Source organism: Typopeltis vanoorti, chromosome 20, assembly GCF_054136105.1.
Source record: "Typopeltis vanoorti isolate ZY-2024b chromosome 20, IOZ_Tvanoo_1.0, whole genome shotgun sequence".
Lineage (NCBI taxonomy): Eukaryota > Metazoa > Arthropoda > Arachnida > Uropygi > Thelyphonidae > Typopeltis > Typopeltis vanoorti.
In genome coordinates this window covers 21,202,228-21,227,741 of record NC_143568.1, presented here as the reverse complement: position 1 = coordinate 21,227,741, position 25,514 = coordinate 21,202,228, and the positions used below count along the sequence as shown (strand labels likewise).

The 25,514-nt window shown below is 35.2% G+C and overlaps 1 protein-coding gene across 3 annotated transcripts in view; it reads right to left on the bottom strand.

The window, feature by feature from the left end:
- Window positions 1-25,514, bottom strand: part of LOC150095275 (leukotriene A-4 hydrolase) — a 227,299-nt gene that overhangs the window by 148,880 nt on the left and 52,905 nt on the right. For all 3 annotated transcript variants that reach the window (XM_090410547.1, XM_090410546.1, XM_090410548.1), the window contains exons 4-5: window positions 25,374-25,442; window positions 13,677-13,778 (exon numbers count right to left, since the gene is read on the bottom strand). In XM_090410547.1, coding sequence (XP_090266673.1) covers window positions 13,677-13,778; window positions 25,374-25,442 — 171 coding nt within the window. The remainder of the gene's footprint in view (window positions 1-13,676; window positions 13,779-25,373; window positions 25,443-25,514) is intronic.

Here is a 25,514-nt window from a genome sequence, read left to right as displayed (position 1 = left end):
AATATATATATATATATATATATATATATATAGGGTGAGTTAAAATTATGTGAGCGATTTCTATCAATTTTTATGAAGAAATGATTGGCAATAGGAAAATACAACATGCAGTAACGGAAAAAGAAACTCAGAGTTTGAGTTTCAGATTACGAATGTGCAAGAACTCCACATGTAGCTCTTCAACATTCAAGGGACAGACAAAAGGTAAATGTGTTTTGTGCTCTGACAGAAGATAAAGTTTATAAACTTTCATGTTTCCTGAAGAAATGTAACCAGAATTGTGCACTGTGACATATGGCTATTGCCACAACTTCTGAATGACAGACCAAATACTGTCTTTCAGCAAGATACACTGTCACATATCCATCATGAAGTCATGTCCCTTTTGAACATCAAACTTCCTGGCAGATGGATAGGCCAAATGAGTCCCACAGCCTGGCTGACATGGTCACTGGACCTTACACCCTTAGCATTATGGGAGATACTGAGACAAGCAGTGATGAGAGCTTGGTCCACCTTTGCTGCAAGTTGCACCACCTTACCTCAGTCCTGAAGATATTTTCAGGCGCAAACTTTGTTTGCTTACACTTGGATAAAGGATTAAACTAAATTTATTATTTGTACCACTTATGTAACACAGTCTCCATGTGGTACTTATGTACTACATGGAGGCTGTTCACTGAACAATAAGGTTTACTCTCTACTAGTTTCATGTATATTATAGTACATTTTTTCAGGAAGGTGAAATAAACTGAATGTATATTACATAAATTGTGTTTTGCAACAAGCAAGCCAATGATATCAATAATACATAATATTTGATATGAACTAACAACCTTGCATGTGTACAATTTACACTATATATATGTGGTGATGTGATGCACAAAATACTGAGATCTGCTTGTACCAGGTTTTTGATCAAATATCACCAAACCTGACAAAGAATCACATCTTGTTTCTTGTTATATGATTAGGGATTTTTTATTTTTAACACTTCCAATAATTCTCTGAGTCCTCTTGAAGAACTGTAATCAATATAGGTCATTTCAATACACTGCCAACTGATTTATCTTTGGTATATGTACTGAGTCCTAATTTATGCTTTTTTTTAAAAAAAATTTTTTTTAAGACATCCATGATGCATTCTGACATATGTATTTCTCCTGAACCAGCATGTTTGCCTTAAATAGAAAATTCCACACGAATTTTCTATGCAAGATTGTACAAATATGATCTTGTACAGTCTGGGTTTTTTGAGTGGCGAATGGGGAGATTTTGGAGGATGAATTTCTTTGAATTACAGCTATAAATTTAAAAAAAAAAATGAAAAAAAAAATCTTAATTTTGTGGCTCAGCTTGGCAAAACAATTTACTGGATTTTGCTGATCATTTTAACATTCATCCAAGTATGACGTTTCCACTATCTGCTAAAAAAGTCATCTACTAGGGGAGTAGATGAGGCTGCAGTTGCTTAAGCCCTAACTTTTGAAATCTCGTGACTAATGATTTTAATAGGCATCTAGGAAGGAGAGTATGGTGGATAATTGCCACCATCATGTGTTCCCTATTATTATGTATTATTGTCTGGAATAGTGCAAGTTCTATGGTCACTTTTCTTGAGTTGCAAATTTAAAAACCTGAGTCTTCAGGAGGGGGGGGGCCTACTTGCCTCTGCAAGAGACTGACTAACTTGGGAACTGGCCAAAGAAAGGTTTAGAAAAAATTCCTCTAGTTAATAACTAGAATCAAACTTATAAATGATGTTTCTTCAGACAGCCTAGCACTGTGAATGCATACACCTTTACACAGGGTACAAAGTTTAATGCCAAAATTAGAAAATAGATTCTGCCTAGATACTCTCCTAGATGTCTCTAAACAAAATAAACTTAGCCATTCAATCAATAGAAAATCCAGATGGGTGCATGTGTGCACATATACATGAACGCATATGCACACATGAAAAATGGGGATGTAAGTTCAATGTTGCAAAATTGCAAGGTTTTAAAATTTAGAAAACAAAGATGGGATACAGAATTTATGCTTGGTAAGGATATATTGTCGGAGGTGGAGGAAATAAGAGATCTGGGGGTGATAGTGGATAACCATCTGAAATTTAGGGGATAGTCAAAATTGTGAAGACAACACACAGGCTTCTGGGAATGATGTGGAGGACATTGACTTGTAGAAGGAGATTCTTGTTCCATTGTATAGGGCTTTGATTAGGCCACACATGGACTATTGTGCCCTGATTTGGTCACCAGTTTTTCAGAAGGATGAAGAGATGTTGGAAAGGGTCCAAAGGCGACTGACTAAGGTAGTTTCTGACCTCTGGAATGTCGAGTATGAGGAAAGATTGAAAAGATGTAATTTGCAGAGTCTAGTGGAGAGAAGGAAGAGGGGAGATATGATAGAGACCTACAAGTTGGTAAGGGGTTGTTATAGGATCAATGGTGGAGAAGTTCTACAGAGAATAGTGAGAGATCAGGGGAGAACCAGGTCATCCCTGGAAACTGTATAAAGAGGGTGTGAGTAGGGGAGTGAGAAGCAAGTTTTTTTCATGCAGAGTTGTGAGGGATTGGAATGCCTTGCCTGAGAGTGTGGTGTCTGCAGAGAATTTGAGTGTGTTTAAAGCAGGGTATGATGAGCTGTGTATATCATAAAAGGACCTAACAGATGAGTCTTTGACTCCATGGTGTCTTGGGTAATAATAATAATACCTGCATGTAATATTCCATCACCAATCATCACAAAAAGTTATTATAAAATGCCTATAAGACAGACATATAACATTTCCAGCAGTATGGGAAAAGTCACAAACTCAAAGATCAGTTTTATGCTTTGAAATAAAACTGATCCAACAAAATAATAGAGAGCATCCTAAAAAATGCTTATCCCCCTGTCTCATGGAAAAGATCTCAAAGATATTGCATCAACATGGCATAAAAGTTGCTTTCTGTGGCAAACAAGATATCACATTCCATTTGCCTTCCAGAACCTCTTCACTCACCACTCAAAAATTGTTCACCTGGAAAATGCTATGTGAGAAACAGGCGGGTCAGGAGAGTCAGAAAACACCAAGAAAGTAAAGAAAAGTGAAAAGCATAAATCAGAAATAGTACGGCACATACAACAGTGAAAACCATTAAATACTACACAGCTTACAGAAATGGTCAATTAACTACAAATTCTTCAGAGTATTCAAAGAATCACTGGAAGTGTTTAAAAAAAAAACAACAACCTAATCAATGTAAAACAAAGTTTGATCATCTTTCAAAAACCTGGTGCAAGAGATCTGAGCCATCTCATCACTACATATTATAAAACAACATGAATTCTGAATGTGAAATAATCATAGTGTGAACCCAATTAATGTTATATCAATTTAGTTTATTATTTTATTTTAGCCTAACGGAGAAGTGTACTATAATATGCATGCAACTAGTAGATTAAAACAAATTTTCAGCAGTCTTAATTTGGTATATTTAACAGATATACCTTCAATCAAATATATTGCTTCATAACATACTGTATAATGGACTTTTTAAATATATATTTTATGCTAATATACATTTATTTAAATATTTTAAAATATATTTTATACTTACATTTACACACACACACACACACACACACGGTATGTCAAAATGTCATATGGAATGATGTAAAATTTAAAAAATATTTTTTTAAAAATATAATTTAAATGTTCATTCCGTGTGTGTGTGTATTTCATACCAGTAAGTTGGGCAGGTGTTCTCCAGCCAACTGTGGATAAGAATCCTACTCTGAATTTTGTCATTGTCTTCAGATGGTAGCTGAATTTCTGCCTGGTATGAAAACCATCACTACTTTTTTTTTTGTGGTCTAAGTTGCTCCAAAAATTCCATGTTTGATCTGAGCAAAGGTTTTCCTAACCCTTATCCTGCTCACATTACTAATACGTTCTACAGGCTCAAAGCTTTTTATAGGTGAGTCACATAAAAAACTGCATATCATGGTAGTCAAAGAAAAGATATTTATGCACTCATTCTAATATGTTTCAGATTATATACCAATTTGCTTTAACAATAATTCCAATATATCTAACATGTTAGGAACTTTCCGGTACAGTCTTTGGCCACTATGCAGAGAAATTCCATTTCACAGATGGTTTGGGGCAACAGTTAACTCACCACAGCTTTTGTTATTGTGTTATGCTGATGTTAGCTAAGCATGCATTTCTTCATGGCAAACAAAAAGTTACTGCTATGCAACAATTACTAATTTGGTAAATTTATTATTATTACCATCTGATCTCCATGAAATCAAAGGACTCATCATGGGAGATCTATACTCTCTCATGCAAAAAGATCATCAAACTGTGCCTTAAACCCACTCACATTTTCCACACTCAACATATTTTCAGGCAATGCATTTCACTCACCAGTCACTCTCCATGCAAAGAATCTGCTTCTCACCTTCCTTATACAGCTTCCAGGGATAGTCTCTAGTTCTATCCTTGCCTCTCTCTACTTTATAAAAAAATCTCCTCCAAATTAATCCAATAACAACCCCCTCATCAACTTATGTTTCAATCATATCCTCTCTTCTTCTATTCACAAGTCCCTAAGTTGCAATTCCTTAATCTCTACTCATATCTGACATTCCATAGGCCTAACATTAATAAACCTTTTCTGGACTCTCTCCAATACATCCTTATCCTTATGAAAACCAGGTGACCAAATGTGTACGCAGTAGTCCATACATAGCTTGATCAAAGTCTTGTACAAGGGATCATAACCTCACAATGTCCATAATTATTTTCAGATCTCTTCCAGTTCTTTCAAAATTCCCCCATAATTGTATACTCTGCATTCCAACCTTGCACTCTGCAACATGAAAATGACAGCTCCACTCATTTGTTCACTCAGTCTATTCAGATCATTGTGCAAGGCCACAACATATGCACATCTTCAGTTAAGCCAGTCCCAATATCATTAATGTACAAGTTAAACTACAATGGTATTAAAAACTGACCGGAACGTTACTACTTAATGTCACAGGAGTGGTGATTCACTAGAAACTTTTCTCTTTTGGGATACCACTCCTCCATACATAACCTGCTGATATCTATCCGCTAGCCAATCAGCTATCCAACTCACTAGTTTGTTATCTAATCTCATCTGTTTCAATTTAGCTACTAGCTTGTCATATGGTAGTCTATCAAAGGCTGCTGAAAAATCCAAGTATACCACTATACACGCGTTTCCTTTATCAAGTGAATCTGTCACTTCGTTGTAATATGTAGGCAGATTGCTAAAACACGACCTCCCCTTTAACAAACTCATGCTAATCATCATAAAGAATACTGCTATTATCAATCCATTTCTGAATCCTAGTCCATCAACTTCTCTAATATCTTGACAACAATCCCAGACACACAGACTGGTCTATAATTTGTTACCTTAGTCTAATCTCTCCACCCTGTGTGAAGTGGAACAATTTTTCCCACCTTCCATTCCTTTGGGAATTGCTCTGTTGCAAGAGACATGTTAAGGTGTGCCAAAAGTGTCATTCATTTCACAGAGCATGGCCTCATGACATGGGCAATATACTGTCAAGTCCTACTGTCTTATTAACTTCAAGTTTACTTAATTCCTCATGCAATTTCCACTCATTCACCATACCCTCTACACACTAGCTTCTTATGATGTCACTTTCACAAGGATGAAATACACTGATAAATTAATCATTGAATTTATCAGTGATTAATTTATCTGATTACATCCAATCAACACATCGGTTACTAACCTGCCAGTGTCATCAACTAGCATCCTCCAATAGTCATTTTTTCTTCTACCTGCCACATATTGAAAGAACTTACTCAGATATTTCTTAGCTCGAATGGCTAATTTTCAAAAAAAAAAACTACTTTTCTACTACACGGATGCCTATCACTCTCCTTAATAATCCCCTGATATCCATCATTACATTTTCCCTATACGAACTAAATCATTTGTTACAACTACTAACTCCCTCGGATGCTTACTTTTCATATTCAGCACCTCAATCACCCTATTCATTCTCCCTTCTAGAAAACAAACCTTGTGCACGCTGTCATTCACCACACTTTTATGATAAAATCTCAACATAGTGATATTCTTGAGTCATTTATTACTTCTTTTTCTCCACTATCTTTCATTTGATTCTTTTTGCACTGTTCCATTTATATCCACCATACATCTAATTTCATTCTGTACACGCCTCGTCTCTCAATCATTTCATTCTTTAAAATTCTTGCATTTCAGCAATTATTCACACTACTGCTCCATAAGTCGGACTTTCTTCCGTTCAGCAGTCAGGCACACTTTGGCAATTATGCTCGATTTTCCTTTTTTAATAATTTCTGTATTCACAATCACGTTCTCCACACTCTTGCTCACTCTCTCCTGTCTATCATTCTTAGTCTTCTATCCATCACTGCCTTTCAGCTGGTATTCTTCACTTCCAGTTCCCAAATTTCATTCAAATCACCAAAATCCATTAATATATCACACTTTTTACAATCTCTCACTTTTTCACCCTCTTGTTTATCATGCAACAAACCCATCTGCCACATTTGCCTGACAATAAACCATCTCAGTAAAATCCACACAATCTGAATTTTCATGCTCTGCATCTGGTTGACCACCATTTTTGTCTTAGTTAACTGTTATACACAAAATTTGCTATAAATTTAATACCACTTTGATCATTAATATGCATTCAGTATCAGCATCACTAATTAATCATCACTATGATGAAAGTTGCTCCACTGACCAACTTTCATCATACTCTTTCTTGCACCATTGCATTTTTCCATGTAGAAAAAATATACTAAATTTTTATGTCAGTGTATAAATTTGGCAAGTGTAAATTATCCACAGATAATACCACATCCAGATTAGACTCCCTGCAAATTTGAAGAAAAAACTCTAGTAAATTATATTGAACACTTATTTTTTTTTCACAGACAAGTTGTTATCTCATCTTGCTCTATTAATGGAGAATCTTTAGAATAAGTGTAATTTACTTGTAATTTTTAGATGTATAGTTCATCTGCTATACCCATGTTTTCCATTTGCTGGGTGAAAATTCCAATGAGTTCCTTGATTTTATGACTACTATTAACTAGAAAAGTGCACAGTTTAGAAATAAACTTTTTTTTTTTTTTTTTTGCATTAGTTGCACAGTGAAAGTTACTTGGTCAAAATAATTGAACATTCTGATCTATTGTTAACCAGTCACTCTTAGCAGAATGCATTTATTTTATTTTATGTGATTGCTACACTAGTAGGCCAAGTTCTTCATTTTATTTTTATTTTTAATTCTTATCTGGAAACTCTGCTCCAGAGACCAAACATGAAAGTTTTTTCAAGCCACTTTAGGCCTCCAAATAGGCAGAATGGTGGTCTCTCACTGGGCAAGGAAATTCTTTGCCCACCATGAAACATCTGTGCCTACAATGGGAATCAAACCTAGCCTGTTAGTTGCAGAGAAGATATGCTATCCACTCAGCTAACTAAGTTGGCATATACATATTATGCTAAAATAATAAAGAGAACCAGTGCCTCCTCCATTTGGGGATACAGCAGTAAAGCAGTTTTGCAGGTTGACTGACACATGGTACACTGGACTAAATCTGACAGCAACATATTAGGAAGCTTCCCAATCAACTGGTGCATACTGCTACAATCTTTACTGTCAGATTGCTCCTGAAGAAAGGCTATATACTATAATGTGTTGGAAAACGCTGTTGAGGCCAGCTTATAGTATAGAAGCCAAATGCTCTCTATATAGGTGAGGCAAGCTTCTCATTGCGTGCCCATTTCCTAATTTTTGTTTATTAAAAAAAAATCCACATCACCAATATTGGTGGCTTTAACATAAACTTAAATTATGTGCATCATTGGTTGCTGACACCCAGACCTAACCTGTTTCTGACCAAACACCAAATTTTAACTATAATAGCCACAGTCCATGTTAAATGTCCAAACTATACTTTCTATGATTCCTTCTGGCAATGTTCTTTTTTTTGACCAATCTCAAGGGCTTCTCAATGCTTAAGGTTTCCTTTCCCCATAAAATATCATTCATCTACTCTTTACTGCTCCCTAGTTCTGAAAATCACCTTAATCTCCTTGACTTCTTGAAGGTTGATTTACTGCGTTCAAACTACCCAAAGAGTTAAGGCAACTTTCTTGGTGACTAATGTCTACAATTCCAACTAGCTCCCATTTTGTTTTTTAATTTTATTGACAAAACTGGAAGAGAAGCTGAGGTATTTGCTGTAAGCAAGCGACAGCCAAACCATCCATCTAACAACCACAAAATCTTCTCCACTCACCTAACACTAGATGTTTTCTTAACTACTATTAATGCTTGGTACCCAAAGTTCCTGTGTGTGCATTCACCACACTTTCTCCTATGCATCAATGACCTTCCCTCACTAATCTTAAATTCTATCCATAGCTTTGCTGATAATAATGCACTCCACTCTTCTTTTTCTTCTTCATTCATGAAGTCCTGGTCCTGCAGAGTTCAAATAATTCAAGCTTTAAGATCTAATCATAATACCTTATTAATAATCAGGCATTATTATTAATGCCTTATTATTGATGTAGTGCAGCATCTTGGTTTGGTTCCAGTGAACTCTGTGTCTACTGTTGATGGCATGAGAAGCAAGTCCTGAACCTTCTGATTTCAGAAATATTATATAATCTTGATATTCTTGGATTATAATAACAGAATAGCTAGTCTGTTCCAATGTTGCAAAGATGACAAGAACAGCGTATTTGATAAATACCAAGCAAGGACAGAGGTGATAATATATTTTTGATAAGTGGTAAGAAAGAAGACAACTTCAGGGCTGGTTTAATTTAATAAATTTAAACAGTTAGATTTTTAATACCATTTCTTCTCAACCTTGTATACGATATCTTTACAATCTGGTCTTACTCTGAAAGAGAACTACTTCAATTTTTGGACAAAATATCCAATTAAGTATTCTTCAGGGATTACAACCTCCAGCTATTATATATATATATATACACATATATTAAAAGATTTATTTTCTTGTAACTAATGGCCGCAGCTATATAGGTTCTGATATCCCTGATGTATGGGAATGATATTTAAAGTATTGAGATAATGCCACATTTTAGAGAAATTTAAATTGTATACACTAGTGAGCTACCCTCTTTTGGCCCTGGTCGTACTTTCCATTCTTTTAAGTATGCTAAATGTGTGGTCTGGTATATACTAGATGTTCTATTTTGTTTCAAAATTGTTATACTGATTTGAAATTAGAAATCTGTGCTTGTCACTCAAGTTGTTCTAGATCATTTTTGTCAAATTATGTTGCAGTAGTACCAACTGTATAGCATGGTTTGGTGTCATATTGGATACAATCTGTAAAACTTACACAGTTCGGGAAGAATTAAATTATCCATTACTCATTTGCTAGTCTTGTTGACCAAAGGACAACTTCACACAACTTTCACCGAACATCGATGCTATGGGCATCGATGTTTGGTGAAATTGACAGGATTGTCTGGTGTAAAGCCACCATTGTGTTTCTTGGAAGTCTTAACTTAACTTACTTTAACATGTTTATTCTGGGCAGCATTTCATGTAGGAGCTTTAACTCATTAAATGCACTTGCCTATATTATATAGACAGTTGCATTTTTGCAGTTTTCCATATATATATATATATATATATATATATATATATATATATATATGGCCATGTTAGTTGCAATTTGTTTGGTAAAATTCATCATCATCAAATTCCTGACATGTACCCTCAAGAGGTGCACAGGATATGATAGTACTACATGAAAAATTTACGTCATTACTAACTTCCTATCTACAATTTTCCTCCAAATCAGTCTGTTACTTGTCAAGACTTCAACATTATCAGATCTTATATTTCTATTGTCTACGGCACTTTGTACTGTATCAATCCACCTATATCTTGGTCTTCCTCTGGGTCGTTTTCCTGTCAACCTCACAGAGAACACTTGTTTTGCTAATCTTTCCCTGCCCATTCTGTTTAAGTGACCATACCACCTGAGATTAGCTCTGCTAACACATTCCTGGATGCTGACAATTCAAGTTCTTTCCTAATATCCTCGTTTTTAATATGATATTGCCATTGATGCCATCTGTTCACGCCTCTAATCTTTCTCAGGACTCTCATATCTGTGGTCTCCAGTCTTTGGTCAAGTGTTTTACTTCTGACCCAGCTCTCAGATCCATAAGTTAAAACTGGTTTGAACACTGTCTTGTATACAGCTAATTTAGTGTTCTGACAATTTCTCTCTTATTCCATATGAATTTATTCAATTGACTTCTTACCATACCAGCTTTGTTGATTCTATTGTCTATTTCCATATTTAATTTACCATCTTCAGTAAAAATCGTGCCTAAGTAGCTAAAATGTTTTACTTGTTCCACAGGTTCCCCGTTCACAACACAATTGACATTTTCAACAATTCTACCTATTTTCATTGACTTTTTAATGCTGACCTTCATACCATATCTATTACAACAGTTATTCAATTTAGTCAGGGACTCTTGCAAACTTGTAGCGGATTTATTTAGAAGTATAACACCGTGCGCATAAAGCAAAGAGCTGACATTAACATCTCCAATTCTGATATCATGTTTAATACCACTTTCCTTCATAATGTGATCCATACATAATGAATAACAGAGGGGATAATGTCTCACACCAGATTTAACATTAAACCATCTTCCTTTACTTCCTTCAATTCTAACTGCTGACTTACAACTCAAATAAAGACTAAGTATTGTTCGATATAATGCCCCATTGACACCATATAACTGTAGCGTATTGAATAGCTTCTTTCTTGGCACCTTGTCATATGCCTTTTCCAGATCATCAAAACTTAATATAAGAACATCAGAACATATGAATATAATACAGATCTTTGTTATATTCCCATGCTTTCTCAACTATTTGTCGTAAAGTAAAGATCTGAACCTGACAGCCTCCATTTGGACTGAATCCAGCTTGTTCTTCACCAAGCTTTTCTTCCGTAAGTATACTTGCATAGATCTTGCCAGGAACACTCAGTAGGGAAATACCTCTGTAATTCTCACATTCAGTTTTATTTCCATTTTTATATATGGGTACCATTAGAGCTCTACTTCAATCATCGGGATTTCGTCCCTCTGTCCAGGCTTTCTAAACTATGCAGTGCAGCCACTGGAAGACTTTTATACCACCATATTTCAGCATTTCTGGTCAAATATCATCTACTCCTGCTGCTTTTCCACATTTCAAGCCTTTGATGGCTTTTTCTACTTCAAGTATGGATATGTATTCCTGATTGTATGCCTGTTGAGTGTTTTTTACCACTGTGAAATCACTGCTTGTTTCATTTAGCAATTTTTCGAAGTAATTACTCCATACTTCAACGATATCTTTTCTCCTGTTTTCATTTCACCTTTATCATCTCTAACTCCTTTTACTGCACTCTTTCCTCCATTTCTAAGCTTCTTCAACAACCTCCAGAATATTTTGCCACCTTCTTGATATTTATTTTCTATGTTCTTGTCAAAGTCCTCCCATGACTTTTGTTTAGCTAGTTTTACACAGTGTTTCGTTTTCTTATATTTGTCTCTGTATTCTCTAAGAACAAAAGCTGACTTGTTTGCCAGGAACTTTTGATATGTTTTCTTCTTTTCCTTCACTGCCTCTTTAACTTCCCGTGTCCACCATGGAGTTCAGATTTTTCTATCCTTGCAGACAATCTCACCACATGCCTCTCTGGCTGAATCAATCAGCGTTTTCTTCAAGGCTTGCCACTGAATTTCCAAGGTTTGGTTCCTGTTCTCAAACTCTTTCATTTTTTCTTCAATAATCTTTGTGTATTTTAGTCAGTTCACATCTAAGAGCTTCTCAACTTTTATTCGCTTTAAAACTTTCTTACATGTTATTCTTTTAAATATGAAATTCAATTTTATCCTGCTCAAGACTAAATAGTGATTGCTTGCAATTTCAAATCCTCTGCACGCTCTGGTGTCCTGCACCAAGGAGAAAACATCACTATCAACAATAACATAGTCAAGGAGACTTTTCTTATTCCTTGCCTCTTCTCTCCATGTGATTTGTGCACATTTTTATTTTGGAACATGATGTTAGTAATAACCAGTCCATGTCCTGAGCAGAAATCCAACAGGTATTTGCCATTATTATTAGCTTTTTGGGTAAAATTTTATTTTTAAAATTAGGATTTGTGAGCTATTTTAATGATAATAAAATTCTCAAATGCAATTTGAACTGATTTCAAGTTACACACACAATCTTTATACATTGTTTAGTTTCTGCACTCATTATTGCATTTTAAACAGCTATAACATTATTTTCAGTTGTAGAAAATACCATGTATTTTGTGTAACTGAGAATTTTTGATTGAATCCTATGTTTTCTAAGAAGAGGACTACACCTAGTAATCTCCAACAAAATACTAGCATATGCAGGATATCTATAATTGATAAGAGAGAAGAGCTGCTGACAAGAATACTCAAGATGAAGGTAGAATTCTTGAACAGGTGAATAATTCCAATGATGATTGGAAATTATTTTTCATCAGAAAAATGGGAATAAATAAACATAAGCACAACAAACTGAAAAGACAGGCTGCTGTTTCAACAACCCACATCTATTCTTGCTCCACTCAAAACAAATTTCACATAATAAGGTTTTTATTTTTATTTTATTTTTTAATTATTCCAATCATAAATGCAAACGTCTAAAGGTCATATGACCACATGTAATTTGCTCCACCCCAGTAACTTATTGGACATATACATAACACTACATCTGTAAATTATTAGTAATTCACTTGTTTCTAATGAAAGAGTATCTAATCACACTTGTTCTTTCAATCCCTTATGTTTGCCAATCATTCTGTCAGTTCACATATTTACACGATTTAGTAATTTAAATATACCAATGAAACATAGGATTCTTCTTAATTACTGGTTTATAATATATCCTGAAACAAAAGTATCCAATCCCCTCCCCAACCTATTTGGTTGGAAATGAAGTATCCATCAGAATATGTGGTGTGTCTGCTGATATGCACTATGAGAGAAAACATCTTGTTATCAGTCAAGGACCACGTTAGAAATTTCTTCTTGCCCCAAACCTGGCTCGCTAAGTGGTTAGCGTGTCCACTCTCCAGTCAAAAGGCTGCAGGTTCGAATCCTGCTGTGGGCATGGATGTTTGTGATTGTGAAAATACCAGTGGTGGTAGTCGGCAGTAGATGGTGTTGGTGGAGATGAAGAGTACCCTCTCTCGATGAGTCATTGAACTCCCTGGAGGTGTGTTATGTAATAATAATAAAACATAAATATGTTAAACCAATAGAATTGTGATGCTAGAGAAACTTTATTAGTCAAATAATGAAGCATTATTTAGTATATATATTTTAACATATACCATAAATTTTTGCAGTTCTTCTAACCAACTTCATAATACAAATAACATTTACTAACAATTATATAACAAAAAAAATAAATAATATATATAAATGTCAGAGATAAATAGTACACAGGAAATCAGGTAAATGTAAATCCAATGATTTCATTTAAAACAGCAACTAAAGTGAGAATGATAATGTTACCTTTTGAGAAAATTTATATGTCTTCTTTGACTCATCACCAGATGATTCTTGCTCTTCCCTTACAGCACTCATTAGTACGACAAGATCCTTTGGAACCGTGATCTAGTATGTTAATAAATAATACTAGATATGAGGAATCATGGAATAAAAATGTGTTAAATGATTTTGATAAAATAATTATCAGAAAAACATTCTGAAATTTCCAAAGAACATTTTTACTGTAGTAAAAATAAGAAGAATGGCATAAGAGCTGTTCTTTTATGCCTATTCCACTTTTACTTTAGCCACTAACTGGAAGTAACAAATAAAGCTTTCCAACAATGTACAATACCAATTAATCTGTTTTCATATGAGTGAGTTTCCAAACAGTTATGAATTGATAAGAGGTTTTCAAAATTCTAGTATAATTACCACATGATGAAAACCTACATAAAATGTTTGTTAAACATACAATAGCACAACTAGTTTCATGTGCTGACAGGTAAACTCTGTAAGAGCCATGCTTATAAAGCAAACAGCTAGAGAAGTATCACAGAAAGCAATACAAAAAGAATACAATGGACAAAAATTAAGATTTTTTTTTTGTGCACTAGCTAATACTGTCACATGCTTAACACGATGCAAATCACAGACAAGGTCTGTAAATGTGAGATTTTTGGTGAATGAAAACCAAACTTAATGCACTGAGTGGGAGTGGTGTGTAGCATTTCAGAAGCTTCTTTAAATTTTTGAACAACAATCATATTCAGTATAATTCATTTCTGTTTTTTGCCACAGTACCAGAATGGTTTTCACTGGTTGTATGAAAAGATACACCAGATCTGTTTTCTTTTCTTCTCTTCTTGACATCTTTAAAATATTCTGACATGCAAATTTCTCCAGAACACTCAGTGTGCCCAACATAACAAATGCCACACAAACAGTTAATCTTGTAGACACAGATCAGGCTTCTTGAAGGGAGGGTGAGGAGATTTTAGAGACTAAGAATTTAGAGATCTTGTAGAATGGAGTGAAAGCGACTTTTATGCCATGACTTCAGAGACCACAAGACATTCTGTCCATAATGTTATGTATGTAAGGGGAGGTGACATTGTCTTTGAAGCCTTGCTTATTTGCAATGTCTAGGGGAAGTCTGCAAAATCCAGGTGATCGTCTTGTGTTCAATTCCATTAAGGGAAAGAGTATGCATGAAGTAACTAAGTTCTTTATTTCTCTTCTTTACATTGCTGGAGATGTTATATGCTCTGTCCCTGATTATTCCCACCTTATGCAAAGAGGGTGGGTGATGAAAAGCATGGAGGAATCCATTAGTGTTGGTGAGTATTCTGTATACTGAATAAGAAAGCCTTATAGGAATGAAGGAATGACCTGCCATTTTACCTTTATACAATGACCTTGCCATAGTATAAAGTTTAAGGGTAAACTTCATACTATGGTGTAGGCTATTAAGATAATTCTTGAATTCTTCTGGTTTTCTGTTTGAACTTGGCCAGGTGAATGGGAAGAATCTTTTCCAGTCTTAATCACTTTTGAAACTTTAAAGGTTTAAAAGTGATCAAGAGCTTACAAAAATGCATACCATTATCTCAGTAGAGAAAGAATAGCTTGAAACAGCTGTTGGGTCAGTTAAGCCTTTAATAAAAAAACAACTCAAAAGATGAATATATATGTGGGCCTGAGCAGAGATCTCAAATAGTGCAATAACAAGCCAACTGCTGTGAAAGGTATGTAGTTTCATGAACTATCACTTTTGAAACCTTTTACAGCTTCAAAGGCAAATATATATATATCACCTTTTATTTGATATAAAATAATGAATAGCTATTTAGAATTCCTTCTTTTAATAATATGCATTGCTAAATGGAAGCCTATTCAGTTCTTTTCTTCTCTGATAACCAATAGTCAATCCTTAATTAAGACTCCCAAACAGAGGACACTGCAAGCACCCCACCACATGATAAAACATGAGCAAATTTTCCACACAGTCTAAAATGCCAGAATCTTTTGATGTATTCTATTGATTAAGAAATATTTTTCTGTTATAAAATAATTAAGTTAAAATCAGCTAGTTTGGCTGTTGATGTTTCTTTAAAAATCAATATATTTTATTTTTCTTCTATCTATTTGGCACTAAAAAAAGGTGTAATATTGCATACCTGTTTAAGGGCTAAAATAATATTAATTTTCAATTTTTTTTTTTTTAGATGTGCATAATACAGTAGTATAAGTACATATGCTCTTAACTTAAAAGAATGCCATTAAATCACAAAAATTATTTAACAATTCTGAAAGCTTTACAAGTTTCCTAAACTGTTATATAACAAGAAATTTGTTTACTTGTTCATATTCACTAGTTTCATTTCTATCATCATAGACATTAATTACAACAATGAGATAATAAGTACACATCTCAGTGAATTAAAAAAAAAAGTTAACTTTGCATTAATAGAAACAGTGCCAAAGAGTATATCATTTATCCCAAAACCCAAACCTAGGAAATTTGAAAAATCATCTGGAAGACAAAGACAAAAAAAGTGAATTACTTATCTAAATAACAGACAATTCAATAAAGGTAGAATTGACAACAATGGATTTCATGAGTGAGAAAAATCAAACCACAAGCTAAAGTGGTCAAAATGCGGTATAGCAGATATGAAATCTATAGGTAATTTTTTACACACACACACACTGTGTGTGTGTGTGTGTGTGTGTGTGTAAATTAAAATTGCCAAGAAATTAAATATTTCTTTAATCCTTTATCCAAGCATAAACAAAGTTTGTGCATGAAGTCTTCACAACTAAGCTACTAATGTGCATGCATGCATGCATGCGTGCGTGCACACACACACACACAAAGTGACCCATAAGTCATGGAATATTCCATAGAAAAGAACTGTCTTAGTAAAGCTGAAAAGGCATTTATGTGATATGGTTTTTCATAACTAATAAAAAAAGAAACTTAAGCAGTTGCTTCACAAAGACAGGCCCTTTCTACAGTGTTCCATGACTTATGGGCCACCCTGTATATATGAAATTAAACTTGTCAAGAAATTATATATTTCTTTATCCAAGAATAAGCAAAGCTTGTACGTAAAGTATCTTCATGAGATGAGAGTTTATTTTTCACTTGGTTAGACTATAATAAGTTTAGTTTAATTCTTTATCCAAGTGTGAGCGAACAAGGTTTGCACCTGAAAGTATCCTCAGGACTGGGGTAAGGGGGTACAACACCGTGCAACTCGTTGCAAAGGTGGAGAAAGCTCTCATCTCTCCTATCTCAGTGTCTCCCATTATGCAAAGCACATCTCCTTGTGGATATGTGTAATGCTATGCATTAAGGCAAAGGCCACTACCCAAACCGGTTTCGACCTTTATTGAGGTCTTGTCAGTGGGTGTTGTACCACCTTACCTGAGTCCTGAAGATACTTTCAGGTGCAAACTTTGTTTGCTCACACTTGGATAAAGGATTAAACTAAACTTATTATAGTCTAACCAAGTGAAAAATAAACTCTCAACATCTTTCTCTGAATCTGGAGTAATTTAATAATAAGGTTGTACACCCTTTGGCTATAGATTGGGATGACCCTATAGATTGGGATGACCACTCACTGCTTCTGCCTTGGTGTCTCCACTACTGGGCCTGGCTCCCACTGACGAGACCTCAATAAAGGTCAAACCAGTATGGGTAGTGGCCCTTGCCTTAATGCATAGTATTACACATATCCGCAAGGAGATGTGCTTTGCATTATGGGAGATGCTGAGATAGGAGTGATGAGATCTTTCTCCACCTTTGCAATGAGTTTCCCGGTGTTGTACCACCTTACCCCAGTCCTGAAGATACTTTCAGGCGCAAACTTTGTTTGCTCACACTTGGATAAAGGATTAAACTAAACTTATTATCTTCATGAGTAGGCTACTATAGAGGATGATGGTTTCACATTGATTGCATTAGTATCCCATAATGCACAGCATGCATCACTAAAGGGTCACTACCCTTAACTTCTAACCAAGTGGAAGTATTTTAGCAATAAGATGATACACTTTTTTACTACTTGTATATTTATGGAGGATGAAGAAAGGACAAGAGGGCATCCTTGGAAGCTGAGAATGAATAAATGCTGCTAAGAAGGGGTGAGGACTAGATTTTTCTTTCATAAAGTGGTGAGTGATTGGAATGCCAATGGATGTTGTGAATGTAAGCATTGTGAATGAATTCAAGGATAAATATGATAGCTGGTGCATGTAGTATGTGGCTTCCCTCGATGAGTCCCTGACTCCCTGGAGGTCTCTCTTAATAATAATAAGAAGAAATATGAAATATATGACTTCTGCATTAATTCTTCCTTGGCATCTCAACAAATCCATAGACTTGTCAAATATATCACTGCAGAATATAACTGGAAACAACAGAGTGGTTCTGTATTCCTGGACACTGCAAAAGCTTTTCATAAAATCTGGCACCAAGGTCCTCTATACAAATTTATCAGAGTAAATATACCAATAAATATGATACGTCTAATTAAATCATACCTCAGCTACAGAAAAATGCAGGTCAAGATTAGTGGCACAAATTCTACCCACCACAAAATTTTAGTTGGAGTTCCACAAGGCTCCTTATTGGCTCCATTTTTATCTCTATTTACATGGCAGATATCCCACAAAACCCTAAGATGATATCATAGCTCTATATGCAGATGATACTGCAATATTGACAAGATCTCTGTCTTTGCCTGGTAACTAGAAGACTTCAAGACGGTATCTCCATGTTGGAAAATTGGTTTTCCGATTGGAGTTTCAAGTAACCCTTAAAAAAGCACAGACATGCTCTTCACCAGAAGGCTAGCATCTCTCAAAAGAGATATTCAACTGTTTACTACTAAAATTCCATGGCAAACAGAAACTAAATATCTTGGGATGCAAGGACTACGATTTAATAGTCACAGCAAACTCATCTGTACAAAAGTATTCAAAGCTATTGCTTAACATTATCCCATGATTAACTGACACAGCAAAACTAAATACAAGAAATAAAACCATTATTTTATCAGATTGTGATATGATCTAAAATTGCTTGTCCTACCAGTTTGGAGCCATATTTCCAAATCTAACACACTAAGACTACAAGTACAAAACAAACGTTTACATATGATATTAGATGCCCCATGGTTCATCATAAATTAACATATTCACCGTAATACCAATATCCCATATATCTTTTCTTTTCTTCATTATCTAGCAACAAAGTTTTTTTCAAACGTGGCCACGCACCCAAATCAACTGATCAAACAAGCTGCAGACTACGATGAATATGACCACCAAAGCATAAAAGACCTAAGGCCATTTTACTATCCATTGAGTGCATTTAATCCCACAGCCTCCAAAGGGCGAGCTGAAAACTCACAAACTATTCTTACCAGCATGACTTTTTACACAGATAAAGGAGAATATGAAAAGCTCACTTCACTCCTTATATTGGTAGCGCTGTTGTTTGTTGTTGGTGTTATTGATATCTCTTCTGGATCTGGCTCCTGTTGATGACATTTATTAATGCTCATCACTGGGTTTGTTTGCTTTCTGGGGAATAGAGAGATTCTGCTCGATGGCAAGTTTTTGCCTGTTACTGGGTGGAATGACCACCGAGTTTCCTGTCCTGGAGTAATTCAGGTCAGCAGTAATGAGTTTAGTAGTGATCTTTTAGGTTCACTCAATGAGATTTAGAGTGATCCTGTAGATCATTCAGGATTTTTGGAGAGGCATCCCTCAATAAAGGTAAAAACCAGTCTTAGTAGTGACCCTTCCCATAACGCATAGCAACATACACTTCTGAAAGTGTGCTGTGCATTATGGGATAGATAATCACGCAATTGATGTGAAGTATATAGCCTAGTCATGAAGATATTTTATGCACAACTGTTTGTTACACTTGCACAAAGGATTAAACAGAATATAATTTCTTGACAAGTTTAATTTAATTTCTAAGCAAATGGAAAAATTTTCTAAAACACATACCAAATATATATTCAGCTTCATGAAAAGAATAAAGCTGAATTTACTGAGCTTTCATGACAACTTAATTAAGCAGCATGTGATAGAAGGACCTTGAGGTCAAAGATGTGATCATGCTGCTATAATTAGACCTGATTATAGTGTCAGAGGGGATTTTGCCTGTTCTGCCTCCACAGTTGGTGACAGTGTTCATATTGTATTGACCTGGGAAGTGCTTAAATGTATGGACATTCCATTTAGAAAATGATTACATTTTGAATGTCAATTATGACCAACTGATAAGAATACTAAGTTTGATCCCATGATATCAGTTGATAGATGGGAAGGATGTTGACAGTGCACTGGAAGTATTTGAAAAATACATCACTGGTGTTGTGTCGACTTTCTACTCATATAACTATCCTTTAGTCTTTGGGTCAGATCCCCGTTAAACTCTCATATGGGTATCACGTAGGGGACAATGGAATTGCCTCGAGATCGAGGCAACACCAGAGTGTCTGAGATCTACCTCTCGTAAAACGCCAAGAAAATTTATATTTCGCTGTGCCACTTAGCACTATTAGATTAAACAACATTATCAATCAAGAGGTGATCTCAAGACAGTACTTAAGTGATACCTAGTAACTTTGCAGATGTGGCCAAACTCTACTTTTCTCTAGTCTCCCGCATAGCAATATTATTACTTTTATAAGAGGTGCATCGGATTCCAAAATTCACAGATAGCTTAGTTAGATACAAAAGCAAGGCTTATTAGATATCATAAATGTGTACATACAATACAATAAGCTTAATTCCCATCTTAAGGGAGTTCCTGACAGTCAGGATAGAGTTAAAGCAATACAATAATATAAGTATACTTAAAAATGATTATGCTGTAATTCTCTAAAGTAAGATTCTTACTTATACTCCAGAATACCTTAATCACGCATGATTATCACAATAACTCTCTAACTTTCTGTAATTCAATCAAACCCACAAGATAGCATTTATATCTTTTACAATCCCTTCATTAAATAGCAATTCCTCACTCTAGGCATATTCGTAACCTCCTATAACATGTTATGTAACTCTATCACAATAGGAGACAGTAAGATTTAAGGTAACCCTCTCTATATCATAGCAACATGGTCCTAATTAATATCATTAATGTTCTTTCTTCTGTTTTTTTACAATGTGGCACAAATCTCTCATTCACAATCATCTAAATACAGATAAAGTTTACTTATCTGCCCTTTTGTTCTGTATCGTGTCAATGGTCTACCAGAATCTGCCTTTCCACAAACGAAATGTCCACGTGCTCCAATCTGGCTTTCTATGGACTGCTGGGCTTATTCCTTCTGCGGAGATACGACCGCTGAGTTCTGCTGCTGCCTTTATCGAAATCCTCCGGAATGGAGGCACTGCCACCCTTCACCTGCTCACGGCACCGCGAGACAAACACTCTAGGAGATCCAGGAACAAAAAGCCTCTTGTGAGGGGTGCATGACCCTTTTATTTCCACTTTTCTTTCTCGGCATTTCTCGCATTCCGCGATGTCCAACCAACACACTCACGTGGTCTTACGTCACGGCATCCAGCCTTCTCCGCTATTGCACGTGCGCTAATGTCACGCAATTGCTCGGGGCGAGCCGCTCCTTGGGTTACTGCTCCGTGACCTTTGGACTTCACTTCTCCCCCATCTTGAATTTGTGCTAACATTCTATATCTTTGAATACATATTACTTTATAAAACTCTGCTAAAGGTTTACACTTCCATTATTGATTTTAACTCATTTGTGAGTGGTACTAAATGCACACTTATTTGTTTTCTCATAGTAAAATTTACTTGATATGTTTATATAGCATTAATTTAATACTCAGAGGCAATCACATGTATTTATATTCCTTTTTTGTTTGGAAATGCATGTTAGACTGTGATAAGATTGGAGTTGCTAAAATTCCAATCTATCACAATCCGACAGTGGTGAAATATTGGAACATGTCCCTAGAGTTTGAAGAAAAACAGGGTGAGAGTGAAATGCATGTGCAATCTTATTTAGCAAGAAATTCTTAAGAAAAGATTATGTGGAAGAAATACCAAAATACCATGTACATGAGGATGATGTCAGTTATAATAACTATAAGGTGTGGACCCAGAAGAGTTACAACTATTGTATGGAAAGATAAGTGTGAGTATGAAAAGAAACTGGCACTGCAAGCTAAAGACAACCCAAAAGAATTCCATCGTTATGTTGGGAAAAAGTAAGAAAAAATGAGAAAGAATATTCTCATCAATGCAGACAGTATTTAGGTCACAGACGCAAAAGAGATTGTTCAACTAATGAGTATTCATTTTGCTAAAAGCTACCAAACCAGGTTATATGTAGCATCGAGCTTACTATCTCTTCACTGAATGAATAAACTCAGTATGAGGAGTAGGTACTAGAGATGTTGCACAAACTCAACAAGAATTTGGCAACAGGGACGAATGGGATATCAGCATAGATGCTAAGAGCATTCAGATGAAACTGGCTATTCCTTTGACCTGGCTGTATAATTTGAGTCTCAGCAAGAATCTATAATTTACAATGAACAGCATGAGTTCACTAAGGGAAAGTGATGTTTGAGTAACATGCTCACGTTTATAATAACATGATGGATGAGTCAGACAAGGGGGATGGATATACTATGATGCTTGTTGACTACTAAAGCTTTGATAGGATTCGGCACAGAAGGCTGTTCCAAAACTTGAGGCATATGGGATTGAATTATAAAGTATTAGCATAGATAAGAGGATGAAAGTCGGCAAGATTTAAGGTGACTGCCTAGTAGTACACTCTGGATCAGTCCTTGGTTCACTGTTATTCAATCTTTACATTAATAACACCTGGGAAGGATTTAACAGGAAATATACAGCTATTTGCTGTATATTTCTCAGCCTATCTTTGCATCATTGGATGATGCAAAGATAGGCAGAGTAATCAGGAATTCAACTGAAAGTCCCTGATTCTCTGGAGGTCTCTCTTAATAATAATAAATATTGTATGCAATTAATAAGAATAAGATTTTCCCAAATTTTTGGTATGGAGACAGTCATTATGGTTCAAGATTATGCAATGTAGAAGCACCCCAGCATTCTCCTTGAATAAGTGCTCAAATATGAAATAGCATTTAGGTAAGAAGAGGATCCTAGACAAGATATTTATTTATTTTTTATTTTTTCAAAGGATGAAGGACTGATGTTCCTGCAGCCTTTTCTAAATGGAACATCCTATTTGTTCAAAATATGAGAGAAGGAAATCACAAGAGACCTGGTAAACACCTTAGAAGTAGAGAGGAGACATTATTATTGTTGGTGGTGGTGGAAGGTAACACAGAGAAGAGTTTATCAACAGGAAAGAAAGTAATCCCCAAATTATACTTTTCAGTATCCTGCAGTGGTTCTGAGATTCGTAATATAAAGGACAGGACTATATGTACAGGGACACAGTTCTTAGGAACAGATAAGCCACTATTATGTGCTATATCTTTATAGATTGAAGCTATTCTGCTGCATGATCCCTTGAATACTGTCCAGTTCTAGATTAAAAGAGAGATTGTAACAGATGATAATTTTCTGACAAGAATGAAGTGCTGAGTCATGTTGTATGTAGTGACCAGTGAAGGCAAGTTTACGATATACTAAAGTTGTCAGCATGCCAGATGGAGAGCAGGAGAGGAAGATTTCCAGTATGTCTAAAGTGTGCATTATCAAGGAAACTGCTGTCAAAAGTTTGTATTTTCATAAACTCTTAATGACTTGAAATATTTTTCAGCTTTCTTTTCTTTCATGTCAATAAATTCACCATGTTACCTTCCACCAAAGCAAACTTTTCTCTCTCTCTCTCTCTCCCCCTCCCAGGTCCCATGTGATTGCCCTCTTTTGTATTTTGAACAAAACATGACATTCGGTTAAGAGACTGGGAGAACTTCAGTCCTACATCCTTTATAAAAACAGGCCCCCATTAAGTCTTATCTTGCATGGCAGGGAGCTGACATTGACCATAGAATCTTCTGTTCTAGGACCTGCCGATACTAATCTAAATAACTGACAATTCAAATTGTGGTTTCAAATTTGATTGCTTATTCAAAGAGCACAAAGCACTTTTACAATGCCTCAACATGAACTGTAATGACCGTCTTTCCCTACCAAGGATTTAGAAGTCTTATCCTTATTAACTGGAATTTTTTATATTTTTTTTATATATATATGTATCAATTTCATATCTACTGTATTGTGACTACTGTAGTATGTCATTTGTTTCTCTATTATGAAATCTATTGTCATTCTGTCAGTTACAATGAAGATGGTTAGCCTATTAAATCAGGATCAAAATATCTAGTTATTTAAATTGCTAATAAACTTTCTTATATGTACATGTTCATACAGACAGACATGCCACAAGTACTTTGGCTGAAAATCCACATCCCCATCCAAGATTAATCCAAACATTACTTTCAGTTCTGAGTCTGTGAAAACTCCATGCACTTCATCGGCATCAGGAAATCAAGGTTGACTTGATTTCCTGATGCACAGAACCATATAAAAAATACATCCACTACTATCACACTATGAACAGTCAAGGCCTGGAAGAAACATGTTTTACATCCCAGAATCAGCATTATACTGCAGCAAATGTAAACAAGTGAGAATTCATGGAATTCTGCAGCCATGCTTTAAAACCATCTTAACCTTAATAAATATAGATACATGGAGCTTTCTCCAAGATAGAAGAAAGAGAAATACTAAGGCCTCTGGGACAACAACCAAAGCCACTCACAGCACCTACAGAGAGTGTCTATATACTGCTTAAAATTCATCTGTTGCATCATGAGTACATCCTGTTGACGTGTAACAAGTAATGGCAGTTTCTAGCTCCACCATGAAATAGCAGGATGCAAAAAGTCAAACTTAAACGGAACACTGCTTCTTTATAAGCATTCACTTACAAGCACTAAAGTCAAACTCTGATATAATATTTAGTCGTACATATAGAATAATGTTTGGATAAATCAGATTCTGGTTTTATTAAATCGAGCCAGTTACCTATATTTCTAGAAAGCTCTGCTACTTCATAACATGTTTTCTATGTTTGTGAGACTAATGTTTCAATTTTCCGAGTACCTTGTACTCTGAAAAATGGAAGTAAGTAAAAGATTTCTTATTCATTTGTGTTAGGCAAATCTAGCAATCTATGATATTAAGCAATACAATTAACTGAGAGATGGTGATGCCTTAATCAACTATTTCAATAACCAATATCCAAGAATCCAACTCAACAAAAAGAGGAAAAAAAAGAGATTTACCATACTCTGCTGAACAATTATTAAACTTCTCCCTCCTTCCGACAACAGTCGGACATTATCAAAACACTAACCAATCAAGCCAGAAACTTCTTTTCAGCATAATGACCATAACAGTTGAATTTCAAATAGTTACAATCCTAACAAAATTATATTTCATTCTTTTAAAGTTTCCTAACTGCATCAACTCACTTGGCTGTTATTGTTGCTTATAACTGAAACACTTCTGAAGAGGGGGATTCAGTACAGTAGTGCCATTTAAAATGTTTATTTTCAGATCTGGAAATGAAGATTTTTAACTTATCTAGTTAGTTTTGAATACATACATGAAAGATAATACACTACTAATAGAGAAAGTAAAGAACTTACGACAGCAGAATATGTTGTTTTCACTGAAGGTGTGTCTTGGCAGGGAAGCATGGATCTTGCATGGATAGCCTGAAATCATAATACTAATTAAAATAAAATAAAAAAACATCAATGCTTCTATCATATTATGCACTGAATGAA